Source organism: Macrobrachium rosenbergii, chromosome 11, assembly GCF_040412425.1.
Source record: "Macrobrachium rosenbergii isolate ZJJX-2024 chromosome 11, ASM4041242v1, whole genome shotgun sequence".
In the NCBI taxonomy this organism is placed as follows: Eukaryota; Metazoa; Arthropoda; class Malacostraca; order Decapoda; family Palaemonidae; genus Macrobrachium; species Macrobrachium rosenbergii.
In genome coordinates this window covers 6,845,459-6,870,198 of record NC_089751.1, presented here as the reverse complement: position 1 = coordinate 6,870,198, position 24,740 = coordinate 6,845,459, and the positions used below count along the sequence as shown (strand labels likewise).

General features: G+C 35.3%; 1 protein-coding gene across 25 annotated transcripts in view; it reads right to left on the bottom strand.

The window, feature by feature from the left end:
- Orp8 (Oxysterol-binding protein-related protein 8) overlaps positions 1-24,740 on the bottom strand; it is a 420,271-nt gene that overhangs the window by 110,394 nt on the left and 285,137 nt on the right. The window contains exon 2 of one of the 25 annotated variants that reach the window (XM_067111138.1): positions 10,159-10,432. The exons of 23 other annotated variants lie outside the window; for them this stretch is intronic. In XM_067111138.1, the coding sequence (XP_066967239.1) occupies positions 10,159-10,225 (67 nt within the window). In that variant the 5' untranslated portion in view covers positions 10,226-10,432. Of the gene's footprint in view, positions 1-10,158; positions 10,433-24,740 lie in introns of those variants that run through there. One more of the 25 variants, XM_067111136.1, reaches the window with a different exon arrangement.

Here is a 24,740-nt window from a genome sequence, read left to right as displayed (position 1 = left end):
CTATAATTGCAATCTTTTAGCCCAATAACATTAATGATTATCTTTCTACAAAGCAACGAAGTTCGAAATTAAACATTCCTAAATGAAGTGATAAAATCAAGTTTAATAATTACTACTGTAATCAATTTGCATACTAGCGACTATGCGGTGTAATAAACATTTTCAATTAAATGATGGAAGCACAAACTGACGTAAAATAATCACAGTTATGAAAAGTTACTATGGATGTTACATAATGAACGGAATTAAATAAATTTAGGATACAAATACCGCATTGTTACTCTTTTCACAGACTTTCTATATTTGTAGTTAACTGTTAATGACTCCAAATCAATCAGAACACACCAAAAATCTGTCAAAACAAATCTGATATATATACACTTACATACACATAAACATATATACATACACACATACGTACCTGTATATATATATATATATATATATATATATATATATATATATATATATATATATATATACACATTATATATATTATATATATACATTATATATATATATATATATATATATATATATATATATATTATATATATATATATATATATATATATATATATTACACAAGTTTAGCTAGTGAGCGAATAGATGCCCTGAAAAGAGACGGTGTTACAACATTAGATGTCTTTACTTTAATCCGTTCCTATAAAAACGGAATGGGCGAAAAGAATAATTATACGCAACTTACCAGCATTTCAAATCTGACAAAATTAGAAGATTACGGTAGAGAAAAAATGAGGCCAAGAAAAGACACTGTGCACGCATGCGCTCTGAGAGAGAGAGAGAGAGAGAGAGAGAGAGAGAGAGAGAGAGAGAGAGAGAGAGAGAGAGAACTATGGCATATTCAAGGCTTCAAAGCCTCTGACTAGCAGTCGCACTGTGAGGAGGAATCTCCACCAAATCACAGATGCTCTTAGTAAGTAAACAGTACATATATTAATTTTAACTGTATATTTTGCAATGAATGTTTTGGTTCTTTGGTGTACATTATTATGCAAGTGTAACTATTTAGTATACATGCAAGTGGTCAAATCTGTTTCAACCCTTAAGAGAGATTGTAGCATATCTGTTTTACAATTGCACAAACAGTCAAAATAACAAAAGCCAACGACCCCTCCACATGAAATTCATTCTTTCCAAAGACTATTCGGAGTCATATTAAGGGATGAAATTAGAAATACCATCATAATGGAAATTATAAAGTTCCATATGGGTAAGAGATAATGATGGCTTGGATATGTCCTTCACACAACACATGGGAGAGTATGAGTGTCAGCTGGGCTCCTTTAGGCACACCTGAAGAGTTAGGAGACCCAGACTCACTTGGATTGGAACAATGAGAATGGAGGCTGGAGATGAGTGGAGATTTGTGAGCGATATAGGACAGGAATATTATGGTAGAGGAATATTACATAGGTCCTTTTGCGTCACATTTATGTTCCAGTTTATACATATCTATATATATATATATATATATATATATATATATATATATATATATATATATATATATATATATATATATATATATATGCATGCATATATATGTATATATACACACATATGTGAGTGCATGACTGAGTAAAGTAAAACCGTACATCCACTCAAAAGAGCTTGCAATAATATTCATACATGTGGAGGGAGAATTACGGGAATGGTGTATAACGTAATTTTCTGAAACCGATTGAAATTCCCTTGTGATGAAAGCAAGACCTATTTACAATATGTAGTCGTGAAAGTCGTGGGTTTATTGCAAAGCAGATCTCACAAATATTTGTTGTTTCCACGGCTGTTTAATAATTTTATAGATGTAGTATTTTCAACAGCCTAATCACAGAAAAATAACTGCATCATAATAAAGGGAACTCGAGCAATGCCTAAAGGACTTATAAAACTATGACAACATTGCAAAACTGCAAATCTTGACAAATGCAGAGGGGATAAATAAAAATATATCAAGCCATACGCAAATGCGCAAGAGGTCAAACAGTCATAAGAATCCGTAAACCTGCTATGTCAGTGAAGGAAGACTGTCACAACAACTGAACTTAGAACTCAAAATGCTATCAATGGAAAGTATAATATATATATATATATATATATATATATATATATATATATATATATATATATATATATTTTATATATATATTATATTTTATATATATATATATATATATATTTATATATATATATATATATATATATATATATTATATATATATATATATATATATATATATATATATATGTATATAAAATATATATATAAATTTATATATATTATGCAACCTGACACGAGCGAACAGGAAACGGTCAACTTGGAATTTTTTGCCTAAAAAATGAAGAACCTAGAAGACTAAATGATGGGAGCTTTACTTGTACTATGAGCAATAAATTTACATATACTACACGAAAGGGAATTCGTATCATGTTGACAGTGAATTGTAAATTATTCTTGTCTGCCAACACGATGTTCATGCTTCGATCCTTGTTTTGCTCGAGTTTCTTTGGAGCCTTTCTCGCTAGAATTTATTGATTGTCCCTAACTCACCACTAACCCCGTCGAAGCTTACTGATCTAAAAGGATTGCGGGTTGGCAACAACAATAACAAAACTCCATTCCAACGTTACAATATTGTATCATTGCAACATTACAATATTGTATTATTCCAACGTTACAATACTGTATCATTGCAACGTTACAATGTTGTATTATTCCAACGTTACAATACTGTATCATTGCAACGTTACAATATTGTATTATTCCAACGTTACAATATTGTATTATTCCAACGTTACAATATTGTATTACTCCAACGTTACAATATTGTATTATTCCAACGTTATAATATTGTATCATTCCAGCCTTACAATATTGTATCATTCCAACCTTACAATATTGTATCATTCCAACCTTACAATATTGTATCATTCCAAAGTTGCAATATTGTATCATTCCAAAGTTACAGTGTTGTATCATACCAACGTTATAATGTTGTATCATACCAACGTTACAATACTGTATCATTCCAACGTTATATTATTCCAACGTTACAATATTTTATCATTTCAAGTTGCAATGTTGTATCATTTCAACGTTAAAATATTGTGCCATTCCCAACGTTACAATGTTGTTTCATTTCAACATTCCAACGTTACAATATTGTATCATTCCAACGTTACAATATTGTATCACACCAATGTTACAATATTGTATCATTCCAACGTTACAATATTGTATCACACCAATGTTACAATAATGTATCATTTCAACGTTACAATATTGTATCATTCCAACGTTACAATATTGTACCATTCCAACGTTACAATATTGTATCATTTCAATGCTACAATATTGTACCATTCCAACGTTACAATATTGTATCATTTCAATGCTACAATATTGTAACATTCCAACGTTACAATATTGTATCATTTCAATGCTACAATATTGTATCAAGCCCTTTGTTGGCCGAGCCGGTTGAGCTTCAGACTGTCACTCGATGGGCCGGATTTCAATTCCCGCAGCCGGTTGATGAAGTGTTAGAGGAATTTATTTCTGGTGATAGAAATTCATTTCTCGCTATAATGTGGTTCGGATTCCACAATAAGCTGTAGGTCCCGTTGCTAAGTAACCAATTGGTTCTTAGCCACGTAAAATAAGTCTAATCCTTCGGGCCAGCCCTAGGAGAGCTGTTAATCAGCTCAGTGGTCTGGTAAAACTAAGGTATACTTAACGATATTGTATCATTCCAAAGCTACAATGCTGTATCATTTCAACGCTACAATATTGTATCATTCCAAAGTTACAATATTGTTATCATTCCAACGTTACAATAATGTATTACTGAAAGTCCTGATGCCCTGGAAGTTTTAAAGACATTTGGCAAAGGAAATCTTAAAGGACCTGATATAGTTTTCAATGACGTTAACTTAATTCGGGATAATGGCCATATTACTAAACATGGAAAGCGCGGAATTCGCATTTTCCGAAAACCCTTCATAGACTTCCAAAGACGATGTAGTAAGTTTATACTTCGGACATTTGCCATTCCCTTTGCTTAGACGTTTAGCTTGCTTCACTGAAGTAGCTAACTGTACAGCAAGTGTAAAAACTGATGTCGAAACTGTAACGAATAAATGAAAACAGGAATACAGTAAAGTACAGTCATTTTGTCAGTCTCATGTTTTATTTCATGTCTAATTTAGTTTATGTATGACAAAAATGTGCCAGGAAAGAAAACATGGAATAATCAAGCGCATAAATATGCAAAATAAAATGTAATACGCAGAAGCAAATTGTAAGCCAAAAAATATTAAGAATGCATATATATAATATCTATAAATATACATGTGATATATATGTGTGTGTATGTATGTATGTATGTATCCAATGCAGCACAAAGGGACATGAGTTGAGAATATAAAATCCACGTCAGAAGGTGAGTGAAATCCTTCTGACGTGGATTTTATAATATGTAAGTATATGTGTATGTATGTATATATATATATATATATATATATATATATATATATATATATATATATATATATATATATATATATATATATATATATATATATATATATATGTACATTATATATATTTATATGTGTGCCAAAAAATAAACATAAGAATATGAAAAGATGAAAAAGCGACAAAAACGAGATTTCCAGTAATATTCCGGTATCTTTTTTTTTTTATCTCAAACGAAACGTGACCCCGAAAGCAATAAAAAAGCAATGATATTCGATATGTAAGTTGTTCACATGCGGAGCATACTGGGTTGTTCAACATGACACCGTATTTTTCTCACTTTCTTTTGAATCTTATTGAATCTGCCACCCCAAACCATTAGTCAATACCGCATATCTACTATGGATCTGCTAGAGAGAGAGAGAGAGAGAGAGAGAGAGAGAGAGAGAGAGAGAGAGAGAGAGAGAGCCTAAGCAAGTTCATGGTCCACACATCAAAGCTCTTTTTCATCCAATTATACCCAGTAACTTCACGTCTTACGCGACCATGACAGCCTGGGCTCAGTGCCAACACTAATATTTCCGTCCCATCTGCTGAATTATTCACCCAGGTTGCAAAGTTACTTCCTGTGAAAAACTTTTCGGAGAATTCTACATTCACTACATGGTATTATGGTATTTTTAAGCTGCTCCGTTGAGTCCTCCATGTGTATTGTTTATAGATTTCATTCAATACATAATCTTTCACACCATAATTTTCTATGAAACACACATAAGAATCAGTCAAGGAGGAACTTAGTTTATCTCTTCTGGTTCCAGTAAATGAAGTCATCTAAATCCACAAAAATCACTTCCAATTCATTATTAACAATTGCATTTATTAACAACTGCATTTAATAATATACTTTCTGTAAAATGAAAAATCCTACATACAGAATATAAAAAGGTGCATTAGTCTCCACCTCATTCATTACATTAACGGAATCCAAAACTCGTTAATAATGACTCTCGGACGACAAAGTTTTGAATACTCATTTCAACTGGCAAATCATGAAAAGTACCTGGGTTCGAGTGTGTGTGTGTGTGTGTGTGTGTGTGTGTATCGTGGTAGGGGACAGCTGCTCTTTTTACGACTATTCGCTGAGACTACGGAGCATTATCCGATGACTACGACTCCCAATAAATCAACATAAAAAAACTAATATTCGAGATGGACCGTAGTGAGATTTATGAACATTTTACCCACTACCTCGTATCATAAGATCAGATATGTGCTACATCTATAATTCTTATAATACTAATGTTACGTTATGAGAAGCTAAAAATTTTAAATTATAGACCAAATCTTGGACATGATCTTGCCGTGCATTATCTCTTAAAAATCATTTAAATGGAAAATGGCGAAATGCCAGCTGGTCCTATGTCTGCTAAGTAAAAACAGTACTCCGACTAATATAATTTTTAAAGAAAAAGATAAATATGAAGAAACTTAAAAAGTATAAAATGAAACCAGAAATTTTCTTTGTTTCACTTTCCTCGTGGAAAAAATATATACATACATATATATATATATATATATATATATATATATATATATATATATATATATATATATATATATATATAATATATATATATATATATATATATATATATATATATATATATATATATATATATATATATATATATATATATGATGGTCAGGTAAAATTCGCTGGTATGTTAGGCTTCAGAAACCTGCCTGGGAAAACCTCAGGTACGGAGTATTTAGGTTCCAACTTATTTTATGACCTTTGTAGTTCAGTCTGTACCGCTTTGGCCTGTCAACCGGGAGGCCGAGGTTCATTCCTGATGTGAGTCTGAAATTTCTTTCTGTGAAATGTGCTGTGTGTTCTGTATATATATATATATATATATATATATATATATATATATATATATATATATATATATATATATGTAACTGGGGTATATATATACCTGTACCTGGGAGTTGTGTCCCTGTCGCTTAGTGATCCCTAGTCAAGCTATCCCAAATGGTAGTACCTTGCTTTGGGCCAAGAGCTCAGGGTATGAGCGCCTTCTGCCTTGTTGGTCGATATCTCTTTAGGCTGACACCAGACCTGCAGTTGGAAGCTGCACAAATCATTAGCAGCAGGATGATGATCAGTGTTAAGTGCTGAGTGCTTTGATCTTAGGCTAAAACCATTGATTCCCAATAGACGAACTTAGTTATAAATCTACAGGCAATGGCAGGGGACCTAGTGTCCTTAGTCAGCTACAAATGCTCACTAAACAGAAATGGCTGTCTTTTATTGCATTTAGCCAATGAATCCTAAATGGATTCTGCCACATACACAGACAGGCAATACAGTACTTAGAAACTGCCCCTAGTTCCAGATATATGAGGGGAAAATTAATATCCCAGTTTATAAATACTAAGAACAAACGGAAAATAGGAAACTGGAATGTAAGAACACTGAATTTAAGGTATACGGAAAGAAGACACACACCAATTCATACATACATATGTTCTCCAGCCATATGAAACAAATTAAAATGGGAGTAATGACAGGGTTGGCAATATGGACTTATGGAATTTGCAGTCCCGGATTCTTAGTTGAAGAGCTGGAATACCAGAGGGAGAGTTTTAGGAGATTAGGATACCCTAAGTACTGGTGGGAATGGGCACACATTAAGACAAGAAAAAAACTATTTTGGGGAAAGGGAAGGGATAGAAAAGGAACATTTGAAAGGGAAGAAAATACAGTCCCGGACAACAACACTATTACAACCATCAACAGGAAGTTAATTTCAAATTGAAAGGCAGTTACAAAAACACCATTAGGAATAAAATAGTTAGAAACAAAAAGTCGGTAGTGGGAGAAGAGGTAAGAGGGGGGGGATATGTATGGCAGTGTGTCAAAACTGCAGAGCGCTACTTTAGCGAAAGCGGCAAATCCTGCAAAAAAACGAGGAAAACAACATTATACAAAACGTAAGGCACTACAATCTGATGTCGGCAGTTGCCATGCACTGCAGTCGGGAAAAATGCCACAAAACAGACTGGGAGAAGATGAAATTTTTGTACAGGAACACTAACAAAACAGCCAGACTTATTGTAGAGAATGCCTTCATTACATGCATAAACAATGTAATGGCAGGCAATACTGGAAACAGATGTGAAGACAGCCTATCAAGAAAAACTGTATACTCTATAGAAAGAACTCAAAAATACAAGAGACCACATGGACAATGCACACCTGAAAGCCGCAGGCAGAGAAAGGCCAAGGACACGGGGGAGGGGCCACAAAGGAGGAGGAGGATAATCACAGGACCAAAGAAGCCAGCACACAGAATTAAAAAAAAACAAGGGCTTTAATCCACTCCCCCACACACATACAAATACAGCTGGACTACGTGCCCGGTCATTCTATGGACACTTGACATTGAGGACTTTTAGTTCCAGAAAGCTTGGAAATTTTCCTGTCTAAATATTTCTGCTGGATACTACCCAGTTTTAATGAGGTCCTGTTAGTAAGTATATATATATATATATATATATATATATATATATATATATATATATATATATATATATATATATATATATATATTATATAGTATATATTAGCTGACCAACCCAGCACTGCCTGGGAAAACTCTGAATGACAGTCTACAGGTAGGGGAGGAAGGGAAGGGGAAGGGAAAGGGGAGGGGAGGGGATGGAAGGGAGAAGGGGAGGGGGCAGGGTGAAGGGGAGGGGAAGGGAGAGGGAAAAAGAAGGGAAGAGGGAAGCTGAATAGGGAGGGGAAGGGGAGGGTGAGGGGAAGATAGAGGGGGGAGGGAAGAGGAGGGGAAGTTACGTTCCTCTATCAGAAGAGATTGAAAAGTATCTCCACTGAACAAAGACAGTAAATAAAAAATATTGTATTTCTACAATTCACACTCACGTGAGTCTGTATATGGGAGGGAAGGTCTGTCTCTCATGCAACAACAGACGGACCTACTGGCTTAGGTATGTAGTGAAACACACCATAAACCTCATTTAAACCAAATTTATAACAATATACATCATCATGCCACTATTAAGTAGTCGCTATAATGAATTCCAAAGGGAAAAATGAAGAAGAAACGATTGAATCGAGAAAATTCGCGTTTGAACTAATAAAGAAAAAGGATATACTGTCATCATACATCTTGCATGTCGTGTTGAGCTAGCAGCTACTACGCATGCGCGAATGAGGAAGACAACTGGCATGTGTGTGCGTTATGGAGAAAATCTTTGGACCTGCTGGTTTGGGTTCATTGCTTTATAGCTGTGAAATAAGTTTTGTAATGAAGCCAAAAATATTTAATTTAGCAATACAACCAAGCAGTGAGGTATATGTTTACCACTTATATTAATAATTACCATAAATTATGATTAAAATTCACATAAATTCTGATAAAAAATTTATGTTATAAAGGATTTGGATTTATTTTTATAGGTTAACCATACATCTGACAGGGCATGGAATGAAAGGTGGAGCGTCAGGAGAAAAATGAGAATTAACCCAGTAACACTGAAGGAAAAGGTGATGTAAAAACGAAAATTTCATTAGTTTTGTATGTTTGTATGTCTGTCACGGGGTAGGGGTTTGATTTTGAGTTAACAACCTTTCTGGAGTGACAGAGGCCGTGTGCAAAATTTTGTCTGGGTCTGCCAAGCGGTTTGGATTTCTATAGTGGGCAAACAAAAACAAACAAACAAATATATATATATATATATATATATATATATATATATATATATATATATATATATATATATATAATGTATTACATACATATTTATTTATAAAAAAAATTTCATTATCAAACGTATTGTATGCAGAATCTTTTCATATCGCATATGCTATGCAAATATGAATATGACTTCTGGTAAAAACTAATGTCAAACTTAATGCTTTAGACTTAATGCTCAATTATAAGATATTCTTTCAAAGCAAATCTGCGATACAAAGAGAATGTTGTAAGTAGATTAACGTTGTAAGTTGCTATTGGAAAGGGTTTAGAGTATTACGGCAGTGAGAGAGAGAGAGAGAGAGAGAGAGAGAGAGAGAGAGAGAGAGAGAGAGAGAGAGAGAGAGAGAGAGAGGTGGGGGGAGGGTAGTCTTACCCTAAAATAGACATGCGAAAAAAGGTTGAACAATCTTTTGAAATAGGATCATGTATTGGGCTAATCCATCTGAGAAGTTCCTATTACTGAAATATATGATGCAAATGACACGAGTTACTAAAAAAACGAGAAGAGATGCGCGTGCCATGGTAGCTAATCTTAACACAGTAACCTTGTTACTTACATGCCGCCAACTGGCAGCTTCCCAAAGACTTGCAGAGGCAGTCATTGTACAAAAACACACGTCGTATGTAGTACATGCTCAAAATAGTCTATGCCCTAGCCATTAAAAACAAGATTAGAAACCAGCACGAATAAAAATCAGGGGGAAAGTGCAATAACGTTTTTTAAAAAGCTGAAACTTTCATCTGCAGCGCTACAGGACAACTCTTATACTAGCCAATGTTGCGGTTCACCATGGGCTAAGCTACACAAAAGCCACACGGTTTCCACCAGCAACGTAAAATGGTTTGCTCTGTTGCTCTAAAACTCACCTGAAGGACCATTGGCAGAAACCGAACCTGCAGACACACTTTGAGGGAAGGACACTGTCACAATCATGATGATGTAGACGACGACAGTAGCGGTGATAATATAGAATGATCAGGAACGGTGCACGACCGCTGTTTTTAAAGTTTACCAGTCAATAAACTGCATCAGCACCAACACCATTTAATATTTATTAACACTTGAGTTCTCATCACATCACTCCGCCAAATTCTTCATCACCCACTTCAAATGCTTACACCAATCATTTTTTGTAATAACCTGTAATACACTACTATATAAAATGGTTCAATACCAAACTTTCAACGCTTCTTTTGCACTCATTCATTCCAGTTCTTCAACAATACTAAAATATGCAACAATACCTTAGTCACCTAGGGAATGTGGGTCTTCTACGCGAGTTTAAGGCCTGTCTTCCGCAATGCAGTCAGAATTCGTTCTGTTCTGTCAAACGTTTACACGTGTATAGATGCATGTGAAGCAGAGTGCAACATGATGAGATCTCTCAGAAAAGCAACAGCAAGAGGTAAAATACAGGACTGTTGACGAAGGCTACTCGCTTTTGGCAACAGCTTTTTTTAAAAGGAAATTATCAATCTTAATTACACTTGGTTACAGAGGTCAAAAGCTTTGCCATAACAAAAGCAAGAGCGCAGGTAGTCAAATTACTTTTTGTATGTCTTTTACTTGTACGAGGATTGCTGGATAAAATTTCATACCTATATGCTGCTCAGCATTTCGTATGAATAACATATGAAATTCGATTGTACAATTCTGTACTTTTCTTTGTAAAAGAAAAAACAAAAAAAAGACAAAACTATCTAATAAAATGAAAAATAAACAAATTGGTATTCTTTAATAAAAATACAATATCACTGGGCAGTAAAACAGAGCAAGAAAAAACCGTCTTACTTGTGGACTGAATACAGTAATAAAATTAGTATACAATTTTAGAGATACTTCTAATTAGGTATCAGTTTTGTAAACCACGAACCAGGGTTTGATTAACCGAAATAACACAAAATACTATGTAATTATTCTTAACAGTATATAAGACAAGGGCCAAACGCAGTATATAAGACAAGGGCCAAACGTAAGTGTAAATTGAACAGGCCGTATTAGCTCAACTGAACGCGTAAATTCTAAATATACCGAATAGAGTCATTATTAAAATAGATGCGAGGCTTAAAAGATGCCTAACAAAGGCTTAACGAAACATGTGAACTATAAAACGAAGACAGGAAGTAGAAAATCAAGGAGGAAAAGGTAAAAACGGTAAGAATACAATACTTAGTATTTCAGTTAAGGAACTGATGTAATGGAAGTAAAAAAAAGTTAAGGCATTGCAGTCGAAAGGATACAGGATACAAACTGCGAGTACAAATACTGAAGAACTTTGATATATTAATGATTTATTACAAAGAAAGAAAATAACCCTCATGAGAGTGAAAACAAAAGCCTTGATAAACTATCTGCTGACTGCTTTGACATAAAAGTGAAACATGAAAATAATGAGCCTGACGAAAATAACACATGCATATTTTTACTACAACCTGCTGTAAAAAAAAAAGGGGGGGGGACTTTTGGAGATACTGAGAATGGAGCTGCCTGCTGCGATGACACCTCATTTTCTATTTTTAATAAAAGGCTGACACTGCAGAGAAACAGCAAACCCAATCAGTCAAGTTTAGTTAAGACCCAAAACAAGAAATTTAAATCGACCTTAAGTTCATTTTTAAATGAGACACACAAAAAACTTTATTAGGTTTCGCAGCACAGTTTCCCACAAAAAAAATTTAACCGAAAGTTACTCGAAGACTTCAGCCAATAGCTTACAAGTATGACAATAAAAATTGAGCGACGGATACCTCATGAACAAAAAGCGAATTCCAAGAAACTAAACGCACATCTAATAGAATGGACAAGTAAATGTAAAGACGAGTGAGGCACAATCATGCAATGGCAAATATCAACCTTAGAATGTCATGAGTTGCAGTAATGACTGTTCTAGACAAGTCCACTCAGGGCGTACAGAATATGAGGCAGTGTGGGGGGAACGGGGACTTGTAAATCCCCTGACCATTAAAATACTATTCACGCTAGTAGTTTCGTGACACCAGCTTTCATGCTACTCTAACATCATGCCACTCACAAAAACTAGACATTGAAACACTGTGCCAGTTCCATACCTACGTTACCTAGCGCCAAACCTCGAAAAACATTAACTTTTTTTTCTTTTTAACTTGACTTTAATATACACTGGCTTGTTCACAATGCCTTTGAACTTCAACTTTAGGTCCAGACACTCCTCTTTTCTTAAAATCTTTTGCATTTGCCGTGCTGACTTTCTTGCTTCACCTTTTCTGTTGTTCACTTATGCTCTCATATACCATTATCCTTTATATTTACAATCCACCACTTCCATTCTTCCACCATCCATACTAACATTCCTTCCATCACCTCTTCCAAGTAGACCTCATAACTTTGCTCTCGATTACGTTCACTTTTCACCTATAAACACACTGACTTTTTGAATAGTCTCTGCTTATATTAACTTTCAATTTTCTCCTCTTACAAATACTGTCAAACTTTTCACTATTCTCTGCAGTTCTTCTACCCTTACACCAGTCAACACTCCCACCTACCAACAACAGCCACCCCAAACATCTTTAATTCTTAGACGATTTTTTCGATAACAATCTATCTCTTGATTCACTTCCACGATACTCTATCACTCTTGAGCTCGGAAGTACAAGCTTAATTTACCCCTGACTTTTTTTATTTACTGTATCCCCCTCCTCTCAAAGCGCCTTGACACTGACTACCTTTTCGTCCTCTTGTATACTACTATGCCATTATCTCTTTGGTCCTACCACAGCACTTCATATGAGTATTCTTCCACTGAATGTTTAATTTCTTTTAATGTTCTAATGATGAACACACTGAAGTGTACACAAACACACACACACACACAACACACACACACACACACACACACACACACACATATATATATATATATATATATATATATATATATATATATATATATATATATATATATATTATATATATATACTTAAATATAATAGCCATAAATATAAACCCATTACTGTCGAATTCCCTACGCCTTGGGAATAAATTACAGCCAAGGGAAATTTATGTTTTTGTAAGGTGCCATTCTGGCCACGATTCGAAACTGTGCCTTTGGGTTTAATCCAGGGTTGGCAGCGGCTTAAAGGATCCAGCCAATATATTTTTGTATGTTATACACACACACACATACACGCATATATATATATATATATATATATATATATATATATATATATATATATATATATATATATATATATATATATATATATATATATATATATATATATATATATATATAAAGTGTGTGTGTCTGAGTGTCTGTACTACCTATCCAAGTCTATAAACAAACAATAGGGAAATGAAAATAATTAAATGGAAATTTCATAAGGGAATGCCACGTCTACGAGGGGATGTTGTCAAGAACGTTCACACTGGAAAAGAGAGAGAGAGAGAGAGAGAGAGAGAGAGAGAGAGAGAGAGAGAGAGAGAGAGAGAATTATACTGTTCCATCTCCTCCATAGGGGATCAAAACACTTGACCCTAAAGGACTCTAGGGTAACTTAGGATCAAGGAGATCACGAGAGTGGTTGGTGGCGGCTGGTCCTTTATCGCCAGGATACCTTGAATCATAATGAAGAGGAAGAGAGCTTGAAGAGCACTGAGTGAGTACCCCTCTCCCTCCCTTATATTCCTTGTATATTTCACTCTCACCCTTTCACTCGTGTGTGTGTGTGTGTGTGTGTGTGTGTGTGTGTGTGTGTTTGTTTTAAGTACTACCGAACAGAAAAACGCTGACCTTGTAAAACGTTGATAAAAACCCAATAAAAGTGCGTACGGACACTGTAAATCGTATTTTATTCAGGACGTGACCATTCAAGAACAAATGACCCACTGAAATGTCACAAATTTGACTTCTTGAACTCCATGTTTCTCTGGATACTGGAAATCTATATCCATATATCGCTTTCTGTAGGAAAATATTTCTAGCCTAGTTATCCTGGAAAAATATATCACTACATCTTTTCATGCTTGGTTGTACTGCACAAGTACAAAGGTATATTTCATAAGATATTTACCTTGTGCTTGTTTCCAGTCACTAAACATCCTATTCACTGAATGTTCAGTCAGTTATAACATCCTGTTCACTGAATAAGTCTATCATGGAGAGAGAGAGAGAGAGAGAGAGAGAGAGAGAGAGAGAGAGAGAGAGAGAGAGAGACTGACCAGTCACCTGAGGTGTATAGCTCGTTAGTCTTGGGCCCATGGAAATGTTCAAATCTCTAAGTGTAACGCATTCAATATTTTTCCAAAGTCGACATAAGCATTAAAACCAGTAACAAGATGTCGTCACTGCTAATACTTACAGCGCTTGCACCGTGCTACAAGGTTCCTGATAACTCCTACAGGTAGCTCCATCTCTATCTTTTGGCCAAATACCTGGATCAACGCACTATTCTCCCAAGATGATTTTGGTCTTATAAGTCTATGTTTGAAGTAAGATGTTGCACTTTTTCCTTGATACTCTTATCTGAATACCCTGCATGTGTTTTTTCCCGTGCAAGCAACGCTCAAGATCAATCAATTAATTATTTCCCTCTGCCTTCAACACCTGCATAAGGAGAAGTGTCCTGGCTCGTCTCTGGAAGAATGAGTGTGAAAATGCTAGTTAGGAGACACTGGATTCCTGATTAAATGTACGCACTTCGTACGTCTGCTGCAAAATCTCTTTCTTTGTGGCACTTCACCGATCACCAAGTGTTAGTATTTTCTTAAAAGATGCTATTTCCCACCAACAAATACTTTATATCAGCGGTCAGAGAGTGCATACTTGGATATTAAGGAATTATTTCTTAGGACTTTATAGTAGGAATGAACCAGCAATTCAAAGACCTTTTCATTTGTCGGCGGTGCAATCTACCGGTTCTATTTAAAACGGCATTAAATTTCCAAAATATGAGCCACTACACATGGCAAAGTGCAAGTTGCCAAAATGTGTCCAAGTCATGAACAACTGTATTTTAGTGTACATTAAAAGTGTACAGAACCACTAACAACTTCTTGAAGAAAAAAGGTGAACTATGCAAATGTTTGCATATCCAAGAAGCATTCCGTGGAACCCACCATTAAAATCATGACAGGATCCAAACCATTCACATTAGCACCCGATTTATACCATGCAGTATGTAGCGAAATTCCTTTTAGTTCTGCTCTCTTCACCTCAACAAAAATGGAACCATCAGTTTGAAATTAAAATAACATTTTACAACAATGTTAGGGTATTAGTATAATGTATAAATCTCTCAGTATTCATAAAATACCTACTGTTATTTATTATTCACACATACACACACATTCCAAGCTTCATAAGGTCTAATCTACTATCCACGGAAAACCTGATGATACCTAGCTAAGCTAGACATGGGCAATAGCTTAATCTTGTAAATCTTTACTGTACACGACAATAAAAAACGTCCTATGCGTAACTGAACATTACATCGTGTCACACAGCGAGAGACCAGATTTCAATTCCTAACCCGTGAATTATGTACATGGTGATAGGTCAACTGTGGTATATCGCAACTAGAATGAACACGAGTATCGAGTTAGCAACTTCACACGAAAAGAACTGCTGGGAAACGTAAGGTATTTAACCTCAGGAAGTTCCCACACTAATGGGAAATATACTAATTATAAATATATATATATTATATTATATATATATATATATATATATATATATATATATATATATATATATATATATATATATAATGGGTATAAAGCGTGCGCGTGCGTCACAACAACTGCCACATTTAGTATGCTAACATTTCATATGAACGTCTCTTGAGCTAACCAACTATATGTACGTTTAGATACTACAGTGGAAGCTTAACGTTCCATCAACCCAGGGCGTTTCACATGCGCTCAATACGTACTGAACTTTAAAAAAGTAGAACTGAGATAATTGCATGCAAACATGCAAAGATGCGTAGACATTCATTTTACGGATAATTTAAGGATTTCCATACAAGCAGTTACAAAAAACGAACTGCTCTGACAAAAATATTGACTCACTGAGCTAATGGGTAAATACATACAAGACTGTATTCCTATTTAATACTGCTACGATTAATCAATGGGGCTCGTGATCAGAACGGAACGAGCAACTACCTTCTCTGCATGTGAATATCGGCAAAAATGTCTTTACTTCAGGTTCAGCAATATTGATTTCAGCTGCCTTGTTATAAATAACGCCTTGAAAGCCTGGTATGACACCGAATGCTATTTACGTGCTCCAGGCACACGCTAAGTGAGTGACTGCGTCGATTGCATTCGAAAATAAGAGTTACCTTACGAGTCTTGTCCCCTGATATTTGAATAGGATACATATTTCCTTGCTGTTATTAATGCTCACAACTGCAAGTTTTAATTGCCATCTAAGTCCAAAGTAATGGTCCCGTTTTATTTCTTCATTTTCTAATTACACAGAAACATTATCTCCTCAAGATTCGACTCGCGATACAATTCCACTCAAATATATCGTGCTTAAGCTTTCAAAAATAAACATAAATATCGCCCGAAAATCTTCATCTCTGATAAACAGATGAAAACCTGATCTCTTTGGTACATATTGCCAAAAATCTTTATCTCTTTGCTAAATACCGCCCGAAAATCTTCATCTCTTTAGTAAACAGCTGAAAACTTCATTTCTGGTACAGTCGCCAAAATATTTCTCTCTCTGCTACACTGCCTGAAAAATCTTCATCTCTTTGGCAAACACAGCTATAAACCTCATCTGTTTCGTACACGTCACCAAAAATCGTTATCTCTTCGCTAAATACTGCTGAAAATCTTCATCTCTTTGGTAAAACTCTGAAAATAGTTCTCTATTTACTGAATGATTGAGGTCTAGGCCTTGCTGTCAAGTGCTGGAAACTGAACAATGCCGGAAACCTTTAACTTTTTGGGAAAACTTGCAAACATTTTTCTCTCTTTGCTAAATACTGCTGGAAATCACTATCTCTGGCAAATAGTGGAAATTCTTTATCTGTCTGGTAAATATCGCCAAAAATCTCTCTCTCTTTGGTAAACACTTCTAAAACCTTGTTTCTCAGGCAAACAGACGAAAATCTATCTCTCTCTTGTGAACACCGCCAAAAAACATTAGCTCTTCAGTAAATTCACCTAAAATCCTTGTCTCCTTGTTAAAGGGTGCGTTTGTGCGAGATAGCATGATGCTTCAAGAGCTGGAGAACAGAATTCGACAAAAATTATCAGATATACCCATCAAGTGACAAAACTGAACTGGAGAAAGTTTTGGAGAAATCAGTTCGTGAGAACCGAGTGGCTCCCAATGTAAGATGTCAGTGGATTTAGAGGCCCCGAAGGAGAAAATCGCCGAGAGGAGGTCCCTTATGAAATTTTTATATACTAAATTTCACCCGTTTCAGTTCACCATTTATCAAGGTATCCAACTACCATATGCAAACGGAGATCGGCGTTTTTATGGTTTATGGCTGCTTTTGGTGTGCTGGCGGCCATATTGGAATTTTTGATAGCCAGCACTTTTTTCTCAAAAAGTGACGTACAAAGTATCTTCATACCAAATTTCATGCTTATATCATCCACGAGCGATTCTGGCCAAAAATCACATTAAGCTACTCCACTAAAAACGTAGTATTTGGATATGAGAGGTACGACGTACCGAAAGCAAGATAAAATGGCGTTTTGTGAACATTTGTTTGGAAAGAGTCTGACTGTTGGAATTTTAAGGTTCCCCCCAAAAAATATATATATATTTTAAAGCGTACTTTGGCAAGAGCAAAAAGTGAGGAAGACAATGTTAAATAACTATTTTTCTGTTAAATAATGAGTTTTCTAAGTTAGCACAAAATCGGGAAAGGAACCAGTTAATGGATGTTATGCCGAGAAGAGGAATGCCTGGAGGTACATTTGGTCACTGGGTGTGTGTGTGTGTGTGTGTGTACCAAACCCTATGGTATTGGGATGATTGCGAAGACTCTTAGAAGAGTACATTAGAAGCCAATTCACGATTTTGTCCCTAAAACTGAGTATCGGGAGAGGAAACAAAAATAATGGCGCAGGAATGCAGAACAGATACGACAAAAGCAAAATCCTCTTGGAAGCGCTAATCTTTGCTTCGGAAGTTTTTAGGGCATAAAGAGAGGATCGAGTTGGGTGAACTGTAGGTAATGGTAGTTAACACAGAGATGGAATGGGTGTACTGGGAGTGCCTGGAGTGAATGACAAGCGAGTGAATTTCGGAGTATTTCAGAAAGAAGCGTGAATGACATGAAAATGTACATTAAAATATATAAACAAAAAATGCTTTGCGAGGAACGTTGAAGAAAAGGTTTTATTAGGTCAGAATGCATGGAGAATTGGTTGACCAGTAAGACGTACGACGATACTTTAAGTAAATTATAATAAAAGTGGCAAAATGAAAAGCAAAAGCACAAATGATCTCTAAACGCTGCATATATAATCTAGAGAACAACTTGGAGTGTAGTTTATTAAAACATTCTCATTGTATAAATGAAAAAAGTCTCGACTTGATAGTGATCAATACACATGACTTGCAGCTGCAGGCACACTTGCTTCGTTATATTTATACCACGATTTTCCATAAAAAAATGGTAATACTCAACTCAAACCACCAGATAACCCAGTGCAAAATTAACAATTAAAAATATCACGTGTGCCCATATACATGAATAAATCAATCCTTGAAGAAAACACTAATTATTGATATAACAGTACCACTTTACTGCGAAAATAGGGTGAACAAACAACCAAAATAACCAAACATGTAAACGTTTATGTGCTGCACATATACACAGGCACTCTTTTAGACTTTGAGCTTTACTTGTATTTTTCATCCCTTTTACTGCCATAACACCATTAACGCACCTGAATCCTGTAGGCATATAAATTTTAACTCTGGGACCAGGTGTAGTCAAATCTGGCGATGCACCAGAATGCATGGTCATAAAATTCCGACCTATATATCGTTAATCAATAAGGAAAATGTCCCTCTGTAAAGCGGAACAGAGGTTATCGTCGTTTCCCGTTCGACTTTTACTTTTCTATCATCTAACGGGAAGGCGATTTGTTCATTTCTTCAGAGTTAATCGATGAATAATCGTTCAAGGTTCATTGCACCCTAGTGTAGAGGTATCTTTCATTTCGAGTTTGTAAAAGGTAACTTTAAGGGCCATCTACATTCCGATTCAGACCGAACATCAGAACCAATACCAAATTATGCAGATCATCAGGTCGAGAAAGAAATACATTATCAGCCATCAGTGCAACCGGAACGGGCACGGGTGCAGACGTCATTATTTCAACGAACCATCAAAATATGAGAAGGATATTACCACATCCTCATTGCTCATGTTTTACAGTTCAATAACGTTCTATGAACGTCACTGGAATATCGTTACGAAAGCGAAATACAGAACAGATACTAATATATACAATATATGTATATATAATATATATATACATATATATATAGCTCAGTGGTAGAACATCGACTGGAGTTGCTGGTTAAGTATCTCTGTCGAGGGATCGCGACTCGGCAGTACCAATCCATTTATCACTTATAAATTCCCCTTCGGTGATAATTCCCCATCGGGGATATTCCCGAGGCAGCGTGAATTTGATATTAAGCGACATTTGTAGCTTCATGATTGTAAGTAAATCACGGTGTGATAAAAAAATTTCATATATTATATATATTCTTATGCTGTGGTTTTCATAATACAGTAATCTCCCCGTGTGTATGTGTGTATTGTCGTATACTGTGTGATCTTATGTTCAGATGCGCGTATGCTGTAAAAGGGCTAGCGTAAAGTTACGGTGATTAAACGCTGTATGGTTTGAGAGGACGACGTATGCGTCAAGCTGAGAGAGACTGAGGTCGTTGTTCATTGTATAGAGACGCGTTTGTTAGTCCAATTTTCAAAACTGCTTAAGTAATGCATTCCTATCACCTTCTCAGATGACTCCATTAGCGTTCAAAGGCGTTATGGGCCACGATCAAAAAAATTGTGGGGTGGAAGATTCCATTACAAAAGTTGCCTAATGTCGTTCAGGAATGTTATTAGAAGCGATGTTTTCCATTCTTATTATAATAACTAGAGATTCTCTTGTTCCGAAACTATGTAATGATAAATATTAGTGTTAACTGCAATTCCACTTTGTCTCTAATTATCATTTTAAAGGGTTTTAAAATAAAAACATCGTCTGGGACCTGTTCTTTCCACCCATAGACTGTGCCCTCTGCATCTAAAAGGGGTCCACACTCAGAGACCAAAAAGCGTTGTGGAAAGGAGCTGCGTTTTCCGCGTCTCTCTCTCTCTCTCTCTCTCTCTCTCTCTCTCTCTCTCTCTCTCTCTCGCTCGCTCTCGGGATTACGAATGTCCCGTTTTAATGTAATTGATATTTTGGTAGATGATGGTCACTCATATTCTTTAACTGTTTAATTCCTTAGTAAATGTGTCTGAGTTATCTGAACAGTGTATTTTATTAAGTGTGTGTGTAACGGCGCCTGGTTAAAGACACGAAGCATTTGGTACCAAGGTATTGTAATATAGTTTTGGGTTTCAGTGCACTGAAAATAATATCTGCAGTGGTTATATGTAAAGATACCTTTTCACTTTTTAATATTTTTTCGTGTTATATGTTTTATGCTTTATCTTTTGAAGAATTTTTCTTTTATACATATATGTGGTGTGTTTGCTATTGCCTTAATTTTTGCTTTACATTTTTGATATTTAATCTTTTGCAGAGTATATTTCTGTGTCTTTTGTATCCACATTTTTATATGATTGATTTATTTGCCTTATTTTGTTTAATACGTGGGAATTAATTTACTTACAGTATATTTCCTTTCAATCAAGTTTTGTTATTTAACAATTTAAATCTTTCTTGAATAATTTTTATGAATTAATAAATTAATTTCTGATTTAATTTTGACTGATGATTAATTCAGATTTAATCCAATTTTTCAAATAATAATAATTTCCCTGAGACTGTTAAATGTCATGTATAATCTTTGAATTTAGAAATAAATTTTTCTATTTAAAATATTATGTCAGAGTTTCATTCATTGACCCACCAGTAATTTTGATTTGAATTAGAGATAGAGTGGTAAGTGAGATGTTTTCCTTCAAGTAATTGAAGTGAGCTCGAACCAGAGAAATGAAATAAATGGAAATATTTGAACTTTTATAATGTTGATGGAGTGATGCCCTTAGATTTTACCTCACACCTGTTTAACGAACTTAATCTGCTTTCTTTCATGATTGATAAGTTTTACAAAGGGATCACTGTTGCCTTTAGAGAAATCAGTCGTCTTTTATGTGTGATGAGGGTTCAGGTGTCTGGCTTTTGTGAGGTAACTATAATTGTTGAATAATTGGTAAGTTTGGTAATCAAATATCAAGCACTTAGATACCAGGTTTGATTTAAAGAACAGACACTGACACTCCGGGGTCACCATATATAAATGGTGCACTAGACTGGACCATTTCCCCCCATATATAAATGGTGCCTTAGACTCCGGGACAAGCACTTAGATATCAGGTTTGATTTGAAGAACAGACACTGGACACTTGTCACAAATATATATATATATATATATATATATATATATATATATATATATATATATATATATATATAAATATATATATACATATATATATATATATATATACACTATATACAGTATACACACACACACATACATACACACACAGATATATGTATATATATATACACATATATGTGTGTGTGTGTGTAAGAGCGCTAAGTTGAATCGATCAAATGTGTCACTCAAATCCTGATTAACTCATGGAAACGTCTCGACTATTGACTCTTATCTTCGTTTTTTAAACTCTAGGACACTAATTGGCTTCTGGTGCCATTCTACCTATCAGTTTTCAAGAGGGGGGTCTATCATCGGAGGCAATATGACAAGCAACCGGAACTCTTCCGATGTATCTCAGAACAGCCATGGTGCCTTTCATCTACATAATGTAAACATATTCAAATACAAAAATGTACCAATAACGAGTAATTATTCGAAAACATATTGTTCTATAGGCAAAAAAAAAAAATGAAGTTTACGTATGGTACTGACGGAAATGTAAGTACATGGCTTATTTTATCTAGAAGACAGAAAGGTAAGCCATATCAATCGGTCAAATGGAGTAGTTAGAAAGAGCAAATTTCTTCAGCCGAAAAAGAAACAAAATAATATGCATGCGTCATAAGCTACAGACAATCCCTTTTATATTCTGCAATTCCGTCGTCACGAAGTCATATAAAGTTTTATATAATCAAGTAACATGTTTAACAAGCTTCTTGAAAGACCTTCAAGTTCACTGCAGCCGGCATTTTCATTCATTTTTAATTAAGAAACTAATCCGCAAAAATAGAAATCATTCAAATATTAGGTGTCGTACTTTAGCGAGTTTTCCTGCCCTCTGCAAGCGTATTTTTCAGGAAAATTTTCTATTGTTACAACGAGCAGCGATATGAGGAACTTTCTTTTACTAGTACTTAAGAACTAGCGGGATCTGGTAATTGTGGAGAGGACAGAGTTAACACTTGGATTCAAACAATCAATATAGCCAAATTTTCTAAATATCTATCGCACATACTACTTGCCAAATGAACAACTCATGCTCCACAAATACACCGCCAATAAGTGCAAAATATAAAATATCATATGAGAGACAATAACAAATAAAAGAGCTAAATCAACAAAAATAAACGTATACATATCAATGTGCTTCAAGCAGGCAACAGTGTATGACTCACTGCAGCAGTGGTACTGATGAGCATAAGCGCTACAGCTCTGCCAGTGAGAACGTTCATTATTTTATATGAAGGGAATGGAGGACCTCCGGTACTGGGCAGCGAGACAACGTAGTGCCTGACCAAATGTGGATGCTGAGCAGCTACACAGCCCGAAACGAGCAGCGCATCCCAGATTTTGATGTGTGATCACTGAGGGTGCTAATGAATGTTCCTTGTTGACATAGGGTTCAAGGGAGATGGACAAACAGGACGTCTTTCAAACAGTTTATAGATCTGAAGAGAAATGATATTAACCACTGAGCTTCAAGAAATAGCTGGTTTCATCTCCATCTACCACTCCTTTACTGACTCAATTTTCTATTTGCTTCCTGGGGACAGGAAAGATCTGGTAATTCAACCGTGTACGATTTTGTCTACCTATTTTTTAACTGGGTCTGTTCATCATGTTACTCCCCTGTACATAGCCTAATCATCAAACCAAGATTTTGTTATCTTCCTTAGGATTGGAAGAGAGAAAATCTTCATAGGCTCATTCAGCATCAACTTGAGATTGGAGGGCTAGCATTAATTTCAGAAAACGTTGCAGCTTTTTGAATGTATTATATAATTTCCCAGTTGGCAAGAAACAAACTCCCATATTTAATTACTTTACACGGGGATAGCGGTCAAAATATGTACCTTAACTATTACTGAAATATCGTCAGAAACAGATTCAGAACATCGACATAAATATGAGTGGTTTCTTCAGCTGAGGACTATCAGGAGATGGACAGAATATCAGAGGTGAAGTGACACGCTGCTCAGTGGCACTACACTAGATGCAAGCCAATCTTACACTTAGCATGCATATCACCGACATAACAACAGATGCCCTCCTGTGACCGTCACGTACCAAACACACTGATTCCAAGTGATAATCATATGCGAAGCTATCTATTAGGACTTCGATAAGGTTCTTTAAACCTTAAACACTATATTATAATAACTAAATACTTTGCAACAAAATTTCAAGGTGTTCATGAATCCTTACTTCTCAGATGATATCTGCAATGTTGCAGTAGTAGAGAATGATGGGTCGTGGAATTCTGAGCTTATACTTCTAGACGCAAGAATTTCTTATAACACAAATCCTCATTCGTGTTTGCAAGCCTCTGAAGACAGGAACATTTGCCTTTCATTCGTGGTTGCAAGCCTCTGAAGATAGGAACATTTGCCTTAAGGTTTCGAATATCAGAAAAAGCCACTTATTGACGAAGGTTCCTGGGACAAAGTTAATGTAAATTTGCCCTTGAAATCACTGATAAAAATTATGCAAGAAATCAAACTATTGAAGATATCAACACCGAAACAAAGCCAAGAAATAAGATAATATATACGCAAGGAGCTGAGTGCATATCAAAAAAGGACCCACAAAGACTTCAAAACTCCATCTAAAAATACTAGATGGTTTCCAAAATAAAAGAGGGCAGGGAACGACAAAAACAAGAGGAAGGTATATTCCTGATAATTCCCTATCAACTTTATCTCTCCAATTTACCTGTCCGACAAACCTTACGCAAAAACAAGAAAATGGCCAAAGATACAAAAGTGTACCCGAGTGTCACCACCAAGCGAGAGA